The sequence below is a fragment of the Coturnix japonica genome, chromosome 4, assembly GCF_001577835.2.
Source record: "Coturnix japonica isolate 7356 chromosome 4, Coturnix japonica 2.1, whole genome shotgun sequence".
Lineage (NCBI taxonomy): Eukaryota > Metazoa > Chordata > Aves > Galliformes > Phasianidae > Coturnix > Coturnix japonica.
Window position 1 is genome coordinate 9,112,717 of NC_029519.1, and position 18,517 is coordinate 9,131,233.

An 18,517-nucleotide genomic window follows, 5' to 3' on the forward strand; every position below is an offset into this window, starting at 1 on the left:
TGTAGTTGAAACAGAAAGTAGCTTGCCTTAAAATCTTCTCACAAAAGTTAAGTAAGTTGTGGGCGTCTTGCTCAGAGCCTTGGTGTATTTGTGAACATCTTTTCAGTTTTCTTTTTAAGGAGACTGATTAATTTTTAGTTTTTGGTCAAGTAAACTTTTATGGGTGAATTTATCTGGGCTGCAAAGTGGAAACATTTATTTGTTGTTTATAGGTCTGGTTCCTTAATGTGGATGTTTCTGTTGTAAGCGTGTTAAAATGATGCTGTTCTGTGCACATTGATTGACAGGAACAAGAATTTGTGAAGACTGTAGGAATTAAATATGAAGTTGGGCCCCCTACACTTTGCTGCTTGAAGCTCGCATTCCTAGATCCAATCACGGGCAAAATGACAGGAGAATCATTTTCCATTAAGTGAGTAACTGAAATTCTGATGGTGTTCTTTAAGAAATTTTCTTGAGGCTTGGAAGCTTCCCCCATTTTTCTTTCTTCTCTTTCAAGATATGATGGCATGAATTCTTTATTATACCAAACATGAAAAGAAAATGCATGAATGTTTGTGTTTGGAGACTGTATTGTACATGTGACACAATGTGACAAATGAGTAACATAAGTAATATTTTTCTATTTCACAAAGGTATCATGATATGCCGGATGTTATTGACTTCCTTGTGCTGCATCAGTTTTATAATGAAGCCAAAGAGAGGAACTGGCAAATAGGTAATGACTTCTACTTCCATGTTTTGCAGTTTCTTTGCTTGCTTAATAGGCTAAAAATTGGTGGTTGTGTTTTTCTGAATTACTGTGAATATCTCAGACATTGAAATGAGGGTAGAAGTGCTTACATCACAACAAATCCTAATGTTTAGGTATACAAATTCTTTTTCAAACAGTGTTTATCCTAACGTAAAATAATCTTACTAAATACTCCGTTAATAGTTTTACTTTGTGGTGAAAATTCTAGAAGATTATAAGTTTTATTTTGTAATTAATTTACAAATCTTGTGTTTTGTAACTCCCTGATACTCCTATGGCACTCCCACAGCCTGACTTTTTAGAGCCAGGCTTGTGATTTGTAAGATGATGTGCAGCATCTTTATAACATGATGCAAAAAGACTGTGTCACACTTGATACTATCGTGATCACTGGAAACTTTATTAGCTGTTTACTACAATACCTGTAACAGAAAAGAGAAATGATAAATACTGCAAAAGTCCTTTTTCCTTATAGGGGATAGGTTTCGCAGTATAATAGATGATGCTTGGTGGTTTGGAACTGTGGAGAGTCAGCAGCCTTTTCAGGCAGAATACCCTGATAGTTCCTTCCAGTGCTACTCTGTTCAGTAAGTAATGACATAGTTGTAATATATCAGACACGTTTACGTGCCCAGTGTATACTACAGGAACATGGATGCTTTTTTCCATTTAAATATATAATAAGCTGCTTTTTTTAAAATGTATTTAATGATTGTCTTATTCCTAAAGCAACACTTCTATCATAAACACCATTGCTGTGAATGCATGGGAGGAAAAATACTTGTTATTATATAAAGTCAGATGAAAAATGAAATAATTTATGTATTTGACTGTGTTTTATCTTTATTTTTTAAGCTGGGATAATGGAGATACTGAGAAGATGAGTCCCTGGGACATGGAGCCAATTCCAGAAGGAAGTAAGTATGTCTTGAATTCATATCCGTATGTAAAGAAAACAGTTTTGTGTCACTGCCAGTACTCACTGTTGTTGAATTCTTCATATTTAGCTGCTTATCCAGAGGAGGTTGGTGCTGGAGTCCCTGTGACTCCAGATGAACTGACAGCTCTTCTCTACAAACCCCAGGAAGGAGAATGGGGGGCCCATTCCAGAGATGAAGAATGTGAACGAGTAATTCGGGGAATTGAGCAACTTCTTTCTCTTGGTATGTTTGGTGAGAAAAGGTGGAAGTATTAAGGATGTCAGTGTGGCTACACATGACTGGATAGTAGATAAGGTGGCATGCTGGGAATTGGTATGAAGTATTCGAAATGTTCTTAGCTAAATAATTGATAAGACTCTGTTGAATGTATGTAGTGTCCATGCATTATTTTTGCTGAATTCTTAGAAAGGAAACTCAGAAGGTATTATAAGGCATCTAGTTATTTCACACACAGAATCACAGAATGACCCGGGTTGGAAGGGACCTCAAGGATCATGTAGTTCCAACCCCCATTAGTTATTTTATAACTTTCCTGCTGGTATCATGAGATGTTACTGAATTACTTCGATATTTTGTCTTTCAGATATTTCTAATCCCTTTGCTGTTCCAGTGGACCTTAGTGCCTATCCCATGTATTGCACTGTAGTTGCTTATCCAACTGACCTCACCACAATCAGGAGGAGACTTGAAAATAGGTTTTATAGGTCAGTTTGTTTCTTTTCTTGTCTGCAATCTTCTGTAGACTATTTGAGCAAAGTATTTTTAGCTAAATAACATGCAGTGCCGCTTAGGCAACATATTTGGTAAATTGAAAGCATGAAGTGAGATTCTGTTTGACTTTGTAGAAAGTAAGTCTTATTATATGATCATTTCTTTTGGCCACAAAACCTGCACACTTAATGAGGCAGTAAGCAGTGTCTGAACAGAAACCTCTTACCCCTCTGGTTCTGGCAACCTGTTTCCTGTGTACTTGAATTACACAATTCTTTTTATTTATTTATTTAACTCAGAATATCTACTGATATCGGAAGGTGAATGGTGTACCCCTTCTTCTCCTTCCCTTTCATTTTTGTTGGTTTTGTTTCAGGAGGATCTCTGCACTGATGTGGGAGGTACGATACATTGAACACAACGCCAGGACTTTCAATGAGCCAGACAGTCCTATAGTCAAAGCAGCCAAAATCGTTACAGATGTGTTACTTCGCTTCATTGGGTAGGCATTTTATTTTGTTTTTTGTCATCTTCACAGACCTGATGTCCTGAGTTTCTAAGAAAATGAATTATATATTTTGACATTTCCTATTGCTCTACAGGGATCAGAGTTGTACGGATATATTAGATATATATAATAAGGTGAAAGCAGAAGACCTGAGCAGTACCGATGAGGAGGAAGAGGTAAGACCATTAAATATGATTGTGAGAACTTATATTTTTAAATTCAGTATCTGGAAAAAGTTACAGGATTTAATGTAAGAGACTACGTGAAGTCAGAATACGCTCAGTACAGCTGCTCTTGGCATGAGCGTTTAGGCAGAGGTATGTCACTCAGCAAGACTGAGACTTAGCTGAATTCTCAAGGATTGAAGACAAGCCACTAATATTTCTCAGATGTTTAGATGTAATTTCTATGGAAGCAAATTTGGTTTGGAAAAGAGATGCAGTGTTTTTTCTGCCTTTTTTCTACTTTCTACTCTGAAGTTATGTAACTTGTGATTTGAAACTGGCTTCTCTCTTGCTCTAAACTGTTTTTTCATTGAGTAGTTTGTAATTGTATTAGCTGTTATTTTGTTTTAACCCTCCTTGTTTCCATTGCTCTGTGTGCACAGAAGCTTTCATGTGTGTAATCATCACCTTTTCCTTTAGGTGGCAGAAGTAGATGTAGATTCAGATGCTCCAGGAACTTCCTCTGGAAAACGACGAGTGAGTAAATCTTTCTGGTTGGTTTAGCTTACAAAGACAGGTAGGACAGGTACTGAAATAGTCACTTAGTTCTGAAATAGTTTATATCTTTCATCAGCCTATAGTTGGTAGTTCAAACTGTGTGAATTCAGTTCACACAAATGTCAGTGCTGCCAGATTAAGGATGTTGCTGAAGAATCTTGTTTGTTTGTTTGATCTGAAAGATATCTAGAACAAATGCAATCAGAACTGAGGGAAAAATGACAACAGTAGCAGGCTGGAATCGGAAATACTGCGTGCTTTGTATGGATTTGAGTAATTATCTATTGCCAGAAAAAGCATATATCTGTATTTTGTATATTGCTTATTGCTGTGCCATTAGTTATGCTTTAACTTCTTGCAGTTCTGTTTTTAATTATGGAAATGTACTTCAAATCAGAACACTAGTAAATTAATAGGAACTTAAAGTGAAAATTCTGAGTATTTTGAAAGATGATTGAATATATCTGTTTCCCAGCAGGTAAGACGACGAATAAGAAGGCAGCCCATGAAAGGAAGTCCTGACGCTTGGAAAGAGCAATGCAAGCAGTTGTTAAATCTGATTTATGAAAGAGAGGACTCTGAACCTTTTAGACAGCCAGTTGACCTCTTCTCCTATCCTGTAAGTACAACTTCCACACTCAAAATTTTAATTAGCCAATGTTCATCCTTTGGCAAAGTTCCACATTGAACATGTTTCCAGTCTTCCCCTTTATGAACTGGAATGGATCGTGTTCAGTGCACTGATGTTTTCAGAGAATTAGCTTCAGTAATTCTCAAATCTCTGTCCTAGGTGGAAATAATTACCTAACAGCCATTGTTGTAAGCTATAATTTAGATGTTTTCAGTTGTCTGCCATGGACATTGTTATTATCAGCCTTCATTCTTGAATGTTCTTATAGGATTATCGAGATATTGTTGACACTCCTATGGACTTCAGCACTGTGAAAGAAACCTTGGAAGCAGGGAATTACACTAGTCCCTTGGAATTCTACAAAGATATTCGTTTAATATTCTGCAACTCTAAAGCTTACACTCCTAATAAAAAGTCTCGAGTAAGTAAAAATTTAAAGTTGTTCTTTACAAATACCTTGGCCTTGCATGAATAAAGTATGTGAAGGATGAAAGGTGGGTTGGGGAAAGCTCTGAAGATAAAGACTAATAATTTTTGCTTGCTTGAGCAGAGAGAATATTAGTAGAGTTGCAATAAGACAGATAATTTGAGGGTGTTTTATATGTGCTTGATGTCAGGTTAAGTTTGGTGGTGCATTATTTACTGCTGTGCACCCCCTGGGAAACTTCCCTGTGTATTTATAACTGAACAGCTTGTGAGTCAACTCCCAAATTACTTTAATAAAGTGGTCCATCAATATCCATTTGCTTAAATGCTGTGAAGTGCCTCAATGGGATGATCGCTGTGGGAGGGCTGGGGCACACAGCTGGGCCTTCTGCCACTGTAGGTTCATCTACTGCCAAATGTGTGTCAACATCCTGAGGTTTTCTAGTCTGTTTTACTGTCTTGGCAACAGCATCCCAAGTGGAGGCAAGAAGGGCAGGACAGTACATGCCAGAGCTAAGGAGACATTGCTGCAATGTAAGAGCCAGGGGACAGGAATTAAGTTGTGTGAATGGAAAGAAAACTCCTTGTCAAAGAAGTTTGGTATTCAGAAAGACTGCAAGAAATGGGAAGAGGTATAAGATATTGATACTGTTGTCTTGATGGTATTTATGTGACATCCTTAAGACTGTATGCAACAGAAGAGTGTAGACATGAGAAAGAACTTAAGTTTCATTTCTGTATGTGCTCAGTTTGAACTGCGAGTTTACACAATTATAAATAAAAAAAAAACCCATTCAAAGTAAAATTTTGAACAGAATAGTCCGAAATACAGTCAGAGAGAAATGAGTGAATTTAGGAATGGGGGTAGTCAGAGGTGTGGCCTAGAAAGAAAACAAAGAAGTAGATTAAAGATTTTGATACCTGACATAAAAATTAGGAGTGAAGACACTTCAGGTAGCTTTACTCTGCAGCTCTAAAGGGATGAGTGAAAGGACTCTTCACTAGGGAATTATAACCAGATGCTTAGATGAGGGGACAACAGAGTTGCTGGTTTTTTTTTTCCCCCTTGGTACTTCAAGTTATTTTATGGATTGCTTCCATGCTTTATTTTATTAAGAAAGGAGGATAAACACTTTCTGTCATAAGAATAAACATATATCATGAATGGAAATTGTCTGTAAAGAGCTTTCTAGTTGTAGTAACCATGAACCTTTCCTTTGCACTGAGAAGCCGTTGTATGGGCAGTTTTTTATACTTTTTTGCTGATCTTCCATTTAGTGAAATTCTATTAAGTATGGCCATGCTTTCTCACCCCAGATTTACAGCATGACACTTCGACTATCTGCCTTATTTGAAAATCATATGAAGAATATCATCTCTGAGTACAAGTCAGCAATGCAATGCCAGAAGAGGAAAAGGCCCCGGTACCGAAAACGACTAAGAAGTAGCAGCAGTTCACCCTCAACTAGCAGAGCCTCTAGGTAACGTAATACTAGTAAACTGTGCTGTCGGTATCATTTGAGATACGTGATAACAGCAGTAGACAAACTTTAGTAAATAGGCAGCCAGTGATGGTATTGCTTGTTTCTTGATACATGTGTTCTTTTGGATGGTGAAGTCATGAGCACAAATTCCATGCCAAATTCTGTTAACTGTAAGTCTGTGTAATTATAAGCAATCCCTATGGATAAAATGGAAAAGCAAATTTATTTTTGCTGTAATTTAGTAAAGGTTGAAAAAGTGCTGTGTTCACACTTCCTGTATGATACATTATCTACAGAAACACTATCTATGAGTGTTCCAGTTTCAAAAGGAAAGAGTAAAAAAAAAAAACAAAAACAAAAAACCAACAACAACAAAAAAAACCCTCGCATGTCTTGCTCTTAAATCTGAAATGCTTTTATCAAACAGGATGTTGTAACTGTGTTTAGTGTTACTACATCTTCGCAAGCGCTGAGGGGACAAAGATCATTTGTGTTATGACTTCAATGCAAAAAAACCCAACAAATCGACATCTTGCAGGGAAAATTATTGTTGTTGATTCCTTTGGTATTAACAATTTTATCTCTTTGGGATGTTTTGTGTCTTCAGTCCAAAAGGGAAACAGAAGCAAATGAAGATTCAACCTAAAACCAACCAGAATACCTCATTGCCTTTGACTAGGACCAGCTCTTCAGTTTCATCTCATGGTGAGAAGTTTTCTAATAGGCATCCTTTCTCCCCTAGCAGCTTGTCTGCAGAATGATGAAAAAGCTTTAGGATATTTAATATTCAGTTTAAATGTATTCACGAGACACGTGCAAAACTTACCTGTTGAACAAGCAAGCAGCAAAGTCATGTAAATATATGGTCTGTAGATCATGTTAGCAGAACATGACCCTCTGTTTGTTGGTAAGTTATTGATAAGGTTCAGAGAATAAGGTAACTTGGCCTGTCCTTGCTAAGAATTAATTGAGCTTGGACTTCCTGTACATAGGCTTTCTTCATGTGGCAACTACAAATACATTAAGTTACTTTGGGTTACCCTGTGGAAGAATCTATGTCTCTTCATGACTGGAGAGGCAGCTTGGTAAGACTAACCTCCTGACTTTTAGGCCACTAACTAACTACAGAACTTCCCAAAATTATATATGTATTTCAAATGTATAAATAGAGAATGAAAGATACTCTGTTGAGCTAGTGGTGTCCCATTTTAAGTTTCAGATACAACAGAGGAACCTCTGGGTTCAGCCACTGGTGAAGAAGTGGAAGTCCAGCCATCTTCCTCAGGTTCTAATGCACAGAACCGAAGTGGAGGTACCATTGATCCAGGGAAAATTAAACCAGTCAGAAGTAAACTGACACCAGTGAAACAAGGTGGGACATAACTTTTTTATTCCTTCCATGACTGATTTCACTAGAAATGGAAGCTGGTGCTTCTCATTGATCTTTTGGTATTCTTGCCTGGGTCTAATATTCTGTAGCCCCAACCCATACTCTAAGTAATTTAGCTTATTACTTGCAGTTCTTGTTGTCTGAATGGTGGCATGCACATAATGCTACATGTAATTCAGTGGAGTCCTTTAAAATTTCTCCTGGTGGAAAAACTTGATTGCTCCTAAATGTCTTGAGAAGTACAGTTTCTTCAAGAGTGACAAAAAGGCAAAAAAAACTGAAAGAATCTCCACCCCAAAACCTTATCCTTTTAGTAATCAAGTTGAAACGGATGATAAATAAAATAACTCCAATTTAGAAGATATATATTTTTATTATATTTGAAATGAGGAGTGATAATTAAAAGTGGAAACAGTCTGAAACCTTCACTGTTTTGTCTTTGGGGTTCATCAATCAGAACTTTCACTGAGGTAGGCATTGAGTGAGCATTGGTTGATTTCTGTAGTCTTTCTCAAGTCCATGCTACTGTGCTATAGCAGTACTGTGTATGGCAGATGAGCTTTTTGTATCCGGTGTGAAAAAAGGTATTTACAAACCTGACAGTGAAGAGTAACCCTAAAAACAAATTTGGTCCCAAGACAGCAAAGTGCTTTACTGTAGTTTTTAATTCAAGGCATTCAGAAATCCCAGTGAGCATTTTTGGGTTGTTTGCTGTTCTGAAATTGTGTTTGTCACAAATGCTTTCTGAGCTAAGCCTTTTGAGAACCTGTTTGATAGGAAACAAACACTACTTGCAGGCTGCTGCTTTAATGGATATTTTGAGGGGTTTGGAATAGATTTTGGAGCTTTTTTTCTTTGGATTTGTCAAAGTGTTGTTAGACATTTGTGTCCAAGCATGTCACTCGGTTCTCCTTTTATTGAGTATGTTTGTATTGGACTCTTAGTCAAGGGAGTCTATAGTCTGTGCTTCAGTACGTGATGAACTGTATTTACTTCTGGTCCAATACATTTTTCTCTTAGAAGACCAGTTTGCATACACAAAACATAAAGGTCATCTCTGGTGGCTAGCTCAGAGTTGGATCATCTGCAGAGCATGCCACAAAAACATACGAGGTGAATCCCAGTTTCTGTGGCCCAGTTTAGCTCAAACATTGTTATGATGATAACTGGATGATTTTGTGTTTGCTTAGATCACTCTCCTGATGGACCACTTACAAATGGTGATGGCAGAGAACCTCGGACAGGAGTGAAGAGGAAGCTAATAAGTGCATCAGAAGATGAACATCTAGAGGAGGGAGACGCAGAGGAAGAAGAAAAGAAGAAAAGAGAATTAAAGGAGAAATCTGGTTTGTCTTCATCAGAAAGCGGGGAATCAGGATCTAGTTCAAGTTCTGAAAGCAGAAGTGGCTCTGATTCAGACTCTGAAACAACATCTAGAACAGATCAGGATTACATTGATGGAGACCATGACTACAGCAAAGTTGTGCAATCCAAAAAGCCCAAAAGAAAAATCAAAAGAAAATTCACTAGTGGGAAAAGGACCTGGCAGAGCAGAGGGACAGGGAGGAGAGGTAGATGGGGGAGATGGGGGAGATGGAGCAGAGGGGGAAGAGGTGGTAGAGGTGGAAGAGGCTGTGGCAGAGGAAGAAGAGGTGGTAGCAGGGGTGGAAGAAGAGGCCGAGGAGGCAGAGGAGCCTCACGAGGAGCCACCAGAGCAAAACGTGCCCGAATTACAGATGACGAATTTGAAACTCTGTTTGGAGGACAGTTTGGTGAAAACGTGTTTGGAGGCCGCTTCAGTAGACCGCCTCGAATCAGGACGAGGAACGAGGGCAGGAGAACTGTCCTGTATAACGACGATTCTGATAATGACAATTTTGTGCACACCGAGGATCCTTTGAACCTTGGTACTTCCAGGTCAGGCAGGGTGCGGAAAATGACAGAAAAAGCCAGGGTCAGCCATCTCATGGGATGGAATTATTGACAGATGAGAAACTTTGGAACAATTTTAAATAGAACTTCAATGGCCTTCTACTGCAGGGATTTTACCAGAAAATCTACCAAGCAAGTTGTGCGGGGACTCCACTCACGTTTCACAGTGGTGCTTTTCCATTATGTCAGTTTGCGTTTGTTTTAAAACTTCAGATCTCCATGCTTCGTTGGTCAAAGCCTTATTCATTAGGCCTTAAATTACAGAAATTCTTCCCCACACACTACGAGTTCATCGCATTAAAGAGGCTTCCAGCTTCTCAATAAGAACGTTACATTTTGAATCATGGTTATGACTTCTCTCCCTTGTTTTGTTTTTGTATTATAGAAATAGCACCTTCTTACAGAGTTTTTATGTGGTTTTTTGCCATAAATCCTTATACACAGTAATAATTATAACTTTTGCACAATACACCAATCCTAAAGGCAGCTATAAAATGTTTACAGTTTCTATATTGTAAGAAGGATCTGGATTATTTTAATCTTCCCAGGCCAAACAGTCGTGAATTGTGCTGAACTGAAGTATGTCCATACTACAGTTATGAGGGTCCTGATGTGCTTTCTATCAGTTCTTTATTCGTGTAAAAAGTGACAAAGGGTTGGTGCCTTGTAAATATGTAGCAAACCTTTGATGTGGTGTGTCCTATGTGTGCATTAACTTTATTAAAAGAGAATACTTGAGAAGTATGAATATCTAGACAAAAGGTGCCAAATGCAAAAGTTACTTGCATCTATTTTCTTTTTGTCCTCTCATATTTTTATAGTATTATTAGAGATTGTGCAGCTAAGTGGTAACTTCAACATTTGAAAGGTTCCTCCTCTTTGAAGCATAACATGATTTTTAATAGTAGCTTGGCTACCTCTATTTACAACTACTGGAAATTTAAAAGAAAATAGATGCTATTATTCAGTACGTGTTGAAGGAGTGCTGGCAAGAAGGAGCTGTAGAAGGATGGAATTGTTCACCAAGTTGTGTAGTAAAGATATCTTGACACAATGAAAACAAATCTAAGTAATTATCAGAGTTTTCAGAAGCGTAAGGTTTTCAACAGATGGCAGTTTGTCGGTGCAGATAGGCCAACTGTCTCCCACATGTTTCTGCTGCCACTTAGTGCAAATCTGTGTTTGTTTTAGTTTGCCCCTTGGAACTGCTGGGGAAGCAGAATGGAACTCTGGTGGCTGGCAGTGCTGGGAAGTTGCTGTTCCATCCTCCACACCGACTCTGGTGTCTCAAGCTTCCAGAAGCGAATTCGTATTGCACTGTCTTGCTGTGATACTGCAGAATGCTAACTTGAAATCGGAAATCATTTTGGTGGTGGTAGTAGTAGTATGTGATGATACGAGGGAAACCTAGAGGCTTTTCTGTGGGTGCCAAACCCAGCAGCCGTGAGCAGGTGCTTTGTGTGGGCTGAGCTGGTGGTGGCAGCCTCTTTGCTCAGCAGGGTCTGCTTGGAATGTGTGTAGGACTTTGGTTTTCTTCTGTCTAAAAGAATCTGACAGTTCCAGCTCGGTTGAGTGACTTAGATTACACTGAGAGAAGAAAAGGAAAGAAAGAGATTAGAAATCTTTGGTGGAGTTTTTCAATGTTCTTTTTAAAAACAAAACAAACAAACAAAAGCTTTCATCCAGTATCCGTAAGTTCTGTGCATGGCTTGGTCAATGATTCTGGAAAACCTCAGGCAGCAAAGAGTGACCCATGTATATCCTCAAATGCAGAAAGAATTTAGTTTTTGCCTTTCTATATTAAGCACTATCTATTTTATCTCACTTTCCAGAACCTCGTTAAAAACAAAATGACTTGAAAAAAAGGCAAAGTTTTAGTTTTGTGATGGAGGAAAGCGTACCCTAAATTGCTCGGAGCATTAGTATGAGTTAATGGTACATTAGAAAAATCACACTTTATCAGCTGTTTTGGATCAGCCATAATCCGTTTCTGAACTTAATTCAGTTGTGTCTTGGTGGAAATATAGTGCAGAGGCACTGCAAGTTCTGTACTGGGCTTTAAAATATAAATAGCTGTCCTATCATCTCTCTCTCATTTTATATATATATATATATATATATATATGCTTATATATTTATATAAAAAATAATAATAATGTATTATTTCTTTGACTGATGGCTCCTCCTACATATGGTAACCAGGAATAGCACGTTATACATCAGCTCATAGTCAGAGCTGTACCTCTTTTAGATCAGTCCTGTTGAGCTAATGTAAACACTATGGTTTCTGTTCTAAAGCCTGAAAACCTTGAAATGCAGAAGAAATGCTTTCCATATATTTCTGACTGGCTGAAGATCCATTACATATTTATTTTGTGTAGGGGTTGTGCGGGAGATAAATACATGGATTCCAGATAAATCATTTTATAATTTGTGTATTTTAGCAACAGTTAGGATAATATTAAACATATTCTCAAATGTATCTTTTCTATGTAATGAAGTACTGTGAAGATAACAGTGAAGCATCACTTTGCTGTGGCGTAAGTATTAATCATACGTGTTACATGGTTAAGAGCTAGGCAGCAGGGTGTGCTGGAACAACAGAGCTATTGCTTATCTAAAATGAAAACAAAAACCTGCTTTTTTTGTGCATGAGAACTTTTCTGTAAGCATGAAGAATAACTTGGTTTTAGAGATGTTATTTTTACTCGGTTTTGTATCTGGATGCGTTCTCTGAGTTGGGCACATGATTCCTCATCGCCTCGTTCTGTGGGATCATTTTAATGTTATGGCATTTTGCATTCTTGCTCTCAAATCCCAGATTCTGCCAGGAGGAGCCACTTAGTGCTGCAGGTAGCCTTGCGGGTAGAGCAGCAGTGAGCTGGTTTAAGCCTTGTGCTGTCTACTCCAAAATTGGACCTAAGAAATAGGTTTGTGAGCCTGGTTATTAGATCCCTGAAGGCTAGCAAGGTGTGTGTGTAGGCCTGGGGCTCTGCTGCTGCTTAATTCTTGAGCTTCTGTGCTGCAAGATGCAAGCAAGGTTTTCTCTAGCTAAGAGAGGCCAGGTGTTCTCCAGCTGTGTGGCCCTTCTCCTGAGCACTGGGGACACTGGGCACTCTGGAAAAGGGGCTTCTGCCCCAGGGGTCACTGCAGCAGTTCCTTGCCCCCTGCTTTATGCTCTGTGGTGATGGGGCTGAAAGTCTGTGTTCTTGGATTTCTTCTGGCTACAGATCTGCTCTCTGTACCACTCCCACGTTTTCCTGGACCAGAGTGTGAATGACCAAGCTCCCTTTGCAGTTCTGATGTGCTGTTGTGTCTCTTTAGCCTGAACTTTACCCACTTCTCATTTTCTGTCATCTTTTGCTTTTCTGCTTGTTGTGTTCCACCCCTCTTCTTTAGCTTCCTGTTATTGACCCATAGGTTATTTATTATACTTTTGGAATTCCACAATCTCAATGGATCTTATTTCAGCTGGGCTGTAAAGGCTTCACTCTTTTACCTCCTGTTTGGCAGATGAACTTTCCCACCACTTCCCATGTTTTTCATACCTTCCTCTCTCTGTGTTAGCACCATTCCCCAGCTGCTGGAGGTGCCTGGGATACACCCATTGTATCTCCTCTTTCTCATCCCTCTCACTGCCTCTCTTATTAATAAAGAGAGAGCACACTGTGCTTGCTTCTGGGCTTGGAGCGATCTTGAGTTATGCTCTCCAGTAATAGAAGTTAGCTGCAGATCAGTAAGCAGAAGTCACTGCCTTGTCCCAGGTGGCTCCACCCTGCGGGTGAACAGAAGCACTGAGAAGTAATTTATGGATGATTTCCAGTTGCCGAAAATGTTGTCCTTTTTGCGTATCTTAGTTTTCCCTGAGTGCTCTCTGAAATGTGCGCCTCAGCTGCCACTTCTGCACAAAGCGAGATGAGCCCTGGGAAGAACAGACATTGCGTGCTAGCAAAAAAAGATGTGTTCAGTTTATAAAACATGGAAAGACAGACTAAAACACATTGCTTTTGACAATGGTGGAGGCTCTGCTGACCTCAGAAAGCAAGATAACCTTGGCAAGCGTTTGGGAATACTTTGGGTGGTGAAGGTTGGGGAAAGCCAAAGCGGGGCGTTGCTGTGCTGTGTCACAAGTTCCATGTTTTAGTGGTGTGTTTGTGTACCTGCAGATCTTGATTTACTTCTTTTAATCATTACGGCAAGTGTTATGAATTGCTCATTACAGTGTAGACCGAAGGAGCAGTTACCAACCTAAGCAAAAATCTCCATTAGGACCATGGGGAGCCATCATTGTGTTCTTACAAATGTATTATAGAAAATTACTACGCGTGTGCGATAGATAATTTTCAGATATTAGTATATTGGAGGTGTGCACCTTTGAGGGGAAAAAAACAGCAGCAAGAACTCCTTTCTGTACAGTAACAGCCTGCAAACTTCATCTAAAAGTTGTCTTCTTTAGTATTAGAAATACAGAGACCTGCTGGGAGCTTGTACATGTTTAATATGTGAAGTTCAGCCCACAGCAAATGCACACAGCTGTGCTACGGATCCATGAACCTTCCCGGTGGAATTGCTGTCACAGCCTTAACTCTAGTGTTATACAAATGGTGCTTAAATACATTTACATGCATGGATGTGGGTACCTGATAGAAGAACTCCTTAGTGCTGCGTTGGAGAGTTGCTATTCCTGGGAAATAACTGCAGCCACATTGGTGAACTTCCAGATGTGGAGCTGTCTGGAAAATAGGTAACCTGCAACCTCGTGGACTATTAAGGGCGGCCGCTCCATTCTCGGGCTGCCTTTTGCATTGGCAGCTCTGGGCAAGATGGGACAGGAGCTGCTGCTCTGGAAAACCCCAGCGCTGCCGTTGTGCCCCTCAAAGCGCCTCCTGAGAGCAGCGGCTGCTCGGATGTATTCAGAAATCTCAGCCTGACGGTTAGTTATTCCATAGAAATACCCATAGAGGCTTTTCATTCCTACATGAGTTGTTACAGCAGACTTTGCTTAGAAATACCGCTCCTTACCGCTGGTGTTGGAGCAGCGACGTTCGCCACATTTATGCTCCACAGTTCATGCTCTGGATGACTTAAAATACTCCAAGAATGCACAAAGGTATTAGGATTATATACTTTCTCTGTTGATTTGTTGGTTTGTTTTTATTTTTCTGGTGATATTTATGCCCATATCTTCACATCCGCTATCTCAGGTCCCTTTAAATGAATACTTCAGGGATTTTTGATGCCACTCGTTGGCAGACCAAATGTAATATTTATATGCAATGAGCTGTTAGTTTTTTGTATTGTACAAATGTAAATATTTGTAAAGATTTTTTTTTTCTAGAGTTTTTTTTTTTCTTTGAAGTCACTGATGTAATTTAGGATGTTTCATTTTCCAGCTGTGGGATTGTCTTAATAAAAACAAACAAAAAAGAAGAGAGAAACTGATGCTTTGGTTTGGCATTGCTTACTGAGCAGCTCAGAGCTGAGAGGACAAAAAGCCACTCACAACCCTGAGTTCTTCCTTCTTTAACTGCATCACTTTGTCTTTACGAAGAAGGCTGCTTGTATAAATTGTATAGATGTGGATGATTTTAACCCAGTGAAGGGATGGATGACTGCAGGAGGGGCTTAATGGTATAGCAGCTGTGGGCAGGTTGGGTGCTGTGGTTCTTGGGCTGCCAGGGGCACACACAGCGCTTTATTCCTGCTTTAATCATTCCTTGTATGGATGGAGCTGCAGTGTGTTCATTCCTTCACTCCCCAGGGAAAATCCAGTGCTTCTGGAATATGGAGCAAATTGCGTTTCTGCTTTTGGTGGGGCTCATTTCAGGCAGATGCAGGTGCCTCACCATTTGTTATGTCACTTAGTTACACTCTGCAGGACAATATAGAAATCTCTCTCTACTAACAGGAACTAACTTCTCTTTTACCTGTGCCGATACACAGCGGTACTGGCTTTGGCACTGGGAGCTCCTTCACCTCCATCAAACCATTCCAGCATGCAGCTGAAGTGGCAGCATTCTGGAGATTGGGTTTTTTTTTCTCCAAAAGAAGCAATTAACTCTTTTTTGATAGCTGTATTATGTGGTCAAAAAGCCCCAAAATGCTGTTTTAACTGCAGTTGGGAATGCATTTGGTTTATTCACAGCAACAAAATGGACTTTGTTTAAGCCGAGGAACGGATGAAAGGCTCTAAAACAGTATTTTTCCTTTGTCTCAGCGCTGCTGTGAAAGCGTTGGAGGAAGGTTTTGTAACAGGCCGTCTATCCACCACCGTGCCCGTGCTGCCACGTAATGCAGTCACGAAGAACAGAGGCTGATTTCCACACTGAGTCACTGCTGGCGCTTTGCTGGGCGCCTCCAGCTGCGGGCAGGCAGGGCAGGTGCGTGGCATCCTGCTTTGTGTGCACAGCAGCTGCGAGCGGGGCAGGGAGCAGCGCTTCCACCAGCCACAAAGCACCCGGAGAATAATGCTAAATGACAATCAAAGCGTTTCTTATGAAGCACAAATTGCCAGGGAGAAAATGCAGCCTACGTGAAAAAGTGAAGTTTTCAAACTCGCAGAACAGGAGCTCGCTTCAAAACCAGATGCTTGTCGTTTGTTTTCTTGTTCTTGTAGCTCTGGGTCGCAACTGAAAACAGGATGAGGAGTGGGGACAGAGCAGATGGACCATGCAGTCATGGTGCTGGGGGCAGCCGTACTGCACGAGGTGAGGAAGGAGCTGAGGCTGCGGGTGGGCTCCCATGGAGGCATCCCAATGCAACCCAACGAGGTGCTGAGCCCAGGGCATTGCCCGTGTGTCCCCCTAAATAACTACTTCTCATACAGGGACTAGGCCATTTCAGCATGGAATTATACCACAGGGAGACCCCTCTGTGCCCAACAGCAGCCACAGGCATGGGTGGAGGTGATCAACGGGAAATTGGGATTGGCCCATTCCATCAATGAAAGGGCACAAACTGAAGCAGTTTTAGCTTGTAGTTAATCAGTGAGTGAAGGCACCAAGCGTAGCACCATCTGTCTGTCCATCCATCCATCTGCAAATCTATCTGCTGGTGGCCACAGCCCAGCGCACAGAGCAGAGCTGAACCTGCTGCTCAGTGTCACCCCAAGCTGACGTCTTACCAACAGCCTCTGGTGTAATTAAAGTATTTTATGGATGGCGATGGTTGTGTTAATTAAACGCTGATTATTATTATTAAATAATGAAGCTCATTAGCCTGGGCTGTGCAGCGGGGATGTTAAGCACCCGCGGATCCACTGCTCCCACCCTGCACCCAGCCACCTTCGTGCTGAGGCGTGGAGCTATTTTCACTTATATGGGCAGCAGTATTGAAATGGAGAACATTGTAACGCGGTGGAACATCCATATGCATCTGCTTGGGGTCGCTTCTGATCCCTTTATAACGCTCCATAGGCACTGGAAAATGCAGAAATCCAGCACGCTCCCAAAGGGAACATTTTTGCATTTGTACAAAGCAGAATTGATTGCAAGCACGCAGCCGGTGCCGCAGCACATTTGAGCTCGTTATTTTGCTGGTACATCACATAACAATGTTTTTTGTTTTTATGAAAGCTCTATAGTCACTACAAAGATAATTTTCGAATTTCCTGAGCTCAGCTGAGCAGCGCTGGATTAAACATTCATGTATGTTGAAATATTCACGGTATAAAACGCACACGATGCCGATTTGAAATGTTCCGGCCTTTGGGTCAAAATAGAAACAAGGAAAACAGCAGAGCAAAGCAGCCCCCCGACTTGTTTCCCCACCGTGTTGCACACAGCCCAGGTGAATCAGAGCCGCTCGCTCCGTGTCACTTGTCAGAGGGGCCAGCTGGGACCACTGCGGGAAGGGCTTGTCAGCACTTCCATTATAGCTCAGCCATAAACACCTACTCAGAGTTGTGATATTCCACACTCTGTGCTTAGCACAGCTTTTTTTTTTCTCCCTCAGAGCCTTATTTTAAAGTGATACAGGAATATCTACGTGGTCCTCGCACCGCTGGGGTCACCTTCATTTCCTTTATGCCAGTGCTGGAGATAAGATGTGGTTGAGCTCCTTGATGTCATATTGAAGGTAGAAGAACAAGAATGGGGGAATGGGGGCAAACGCCCTTTTTCTGAAATCCATGATCACGCACTAAATGTGGGCAATGGGGATATCAGGTTGTGATTGGGGCTTTAATCTGGCTCCTCTCCCCAGATTTCAAAGCACTGTGTGCTTGTCTGTGTATTGAGATTTTCAGTGTAAGGACCAGGTTAAGAAGGTACAAAAGAGCGTTAGAGAACACTTGGCTTGAGAGAAGCACCAAAGATGCTGTTCACTGGGAAATCCCAGTTGGAGGATCTCGAGGGCAGTAATTCAGATGAAACTGCAGCTTATAATTACTGTAAAGTTGCTTTAAATAGCCTGGTGTGTCTCAGAAGGACAGGGTGCATGGTAGGGCTGGGTATGAGAGGTGTGGTGCCCACAGCTGAGTAAGAAATCAGGGTCACCAAATCACAGAAACACCCAATTACAGAAGCACTGCCTGTGCTTGGGAAGAGCTGGGGAAGCCCTGGGCAGGCTGCTGTGTGCCTGGCCAGCCTGGGATTTCTCCTCCTTCATCCCATCTGTCATGATTTTATCGCTGCAGACTTAAACGGAGTTGGATTACTTTTTGATTGACCCCCAATTAATTATCTCTACTGAACGCTGAGCAAAGCAGCGGTTCTTTATCTCTTTCTCTGCTGTGTGAGTGATTATCTGCCCATGGAAGTCCTTGCCTGCAGGCAGTGAATTGCAGTGGTGGTGGTGGCTCAGTCTGCCCATAAAACTCAGAGGTGTTGCTCGTGTTTTCCCATTTTCTGTCTTTTAGTAGATGTCCGCATCCAATCCATCATAACAACTGTTTTCTTTGAGCTCCTTGTATGTTTTTTAAGGGTCTGAATGATGAACGACCTTTAAGAAGGCCATGGGAACACAGCTGTAAACTGGCAATTAGTGGGAAGGAAAACTCGCTTCTGATTTTTTAATAAT

The 18,517-nt window shown here is 40.8% G+C and overlaps 1 protein-coding gene across 1 annotated transcript in view; it reads left to right on the top strand.

Moving 5' to 3' along the window:
- Positions 1 to 14,445, top strand: part of LOC107312795 (bromodomain and WD repeat-containing protein 3-like) — a 49,718-nt gene extending 35,273 nt beyond the window's left edge. The window contains 15 exon segments of the mRNA XM_015860503.2: positions 288 to 412; positions 636 to 718; positions 1,230 to 1,341; positions 1,610 to 1,671; positions 1,762 to 1,917; positions 2,279 to 2,399; positions 2,783 to 2,908; positions 3,009 to 3,090; positions 3,559 to 3,615; positions 4,115 to 4,255; positions 4,536 to 4,688; positions 6,011 to 6,174; positions 6,785 to 6,882; positions 7,391 to 7,549; positions 8,758 to 14,445. Coding sequence (XP_015715989.1) covers positions 288 to 412; positions 636 to 718; positions 1,230 to 1,341; positions 1,610 to 1,671; positions 1,762 to 1,917; positions 2,279 to 2,399; positions 2,783 to 2,908; positions 3,009 to 3,090; positions 3,559 to 3,615; positions 4,115 to 4,255; positions 4,536 to 4,688; positions 6,011 to 6,174; positions 6,785 to 6,882; positions 7,391 to 7,549; positions 8,758 to 9,551 — 2,433 coding nt within the window. The 3' untranslated portion in view covers positions 9,552 to 14,445.
- Positions 14,446 to 18,517: the final 4,072 nt, after the last annotated feature.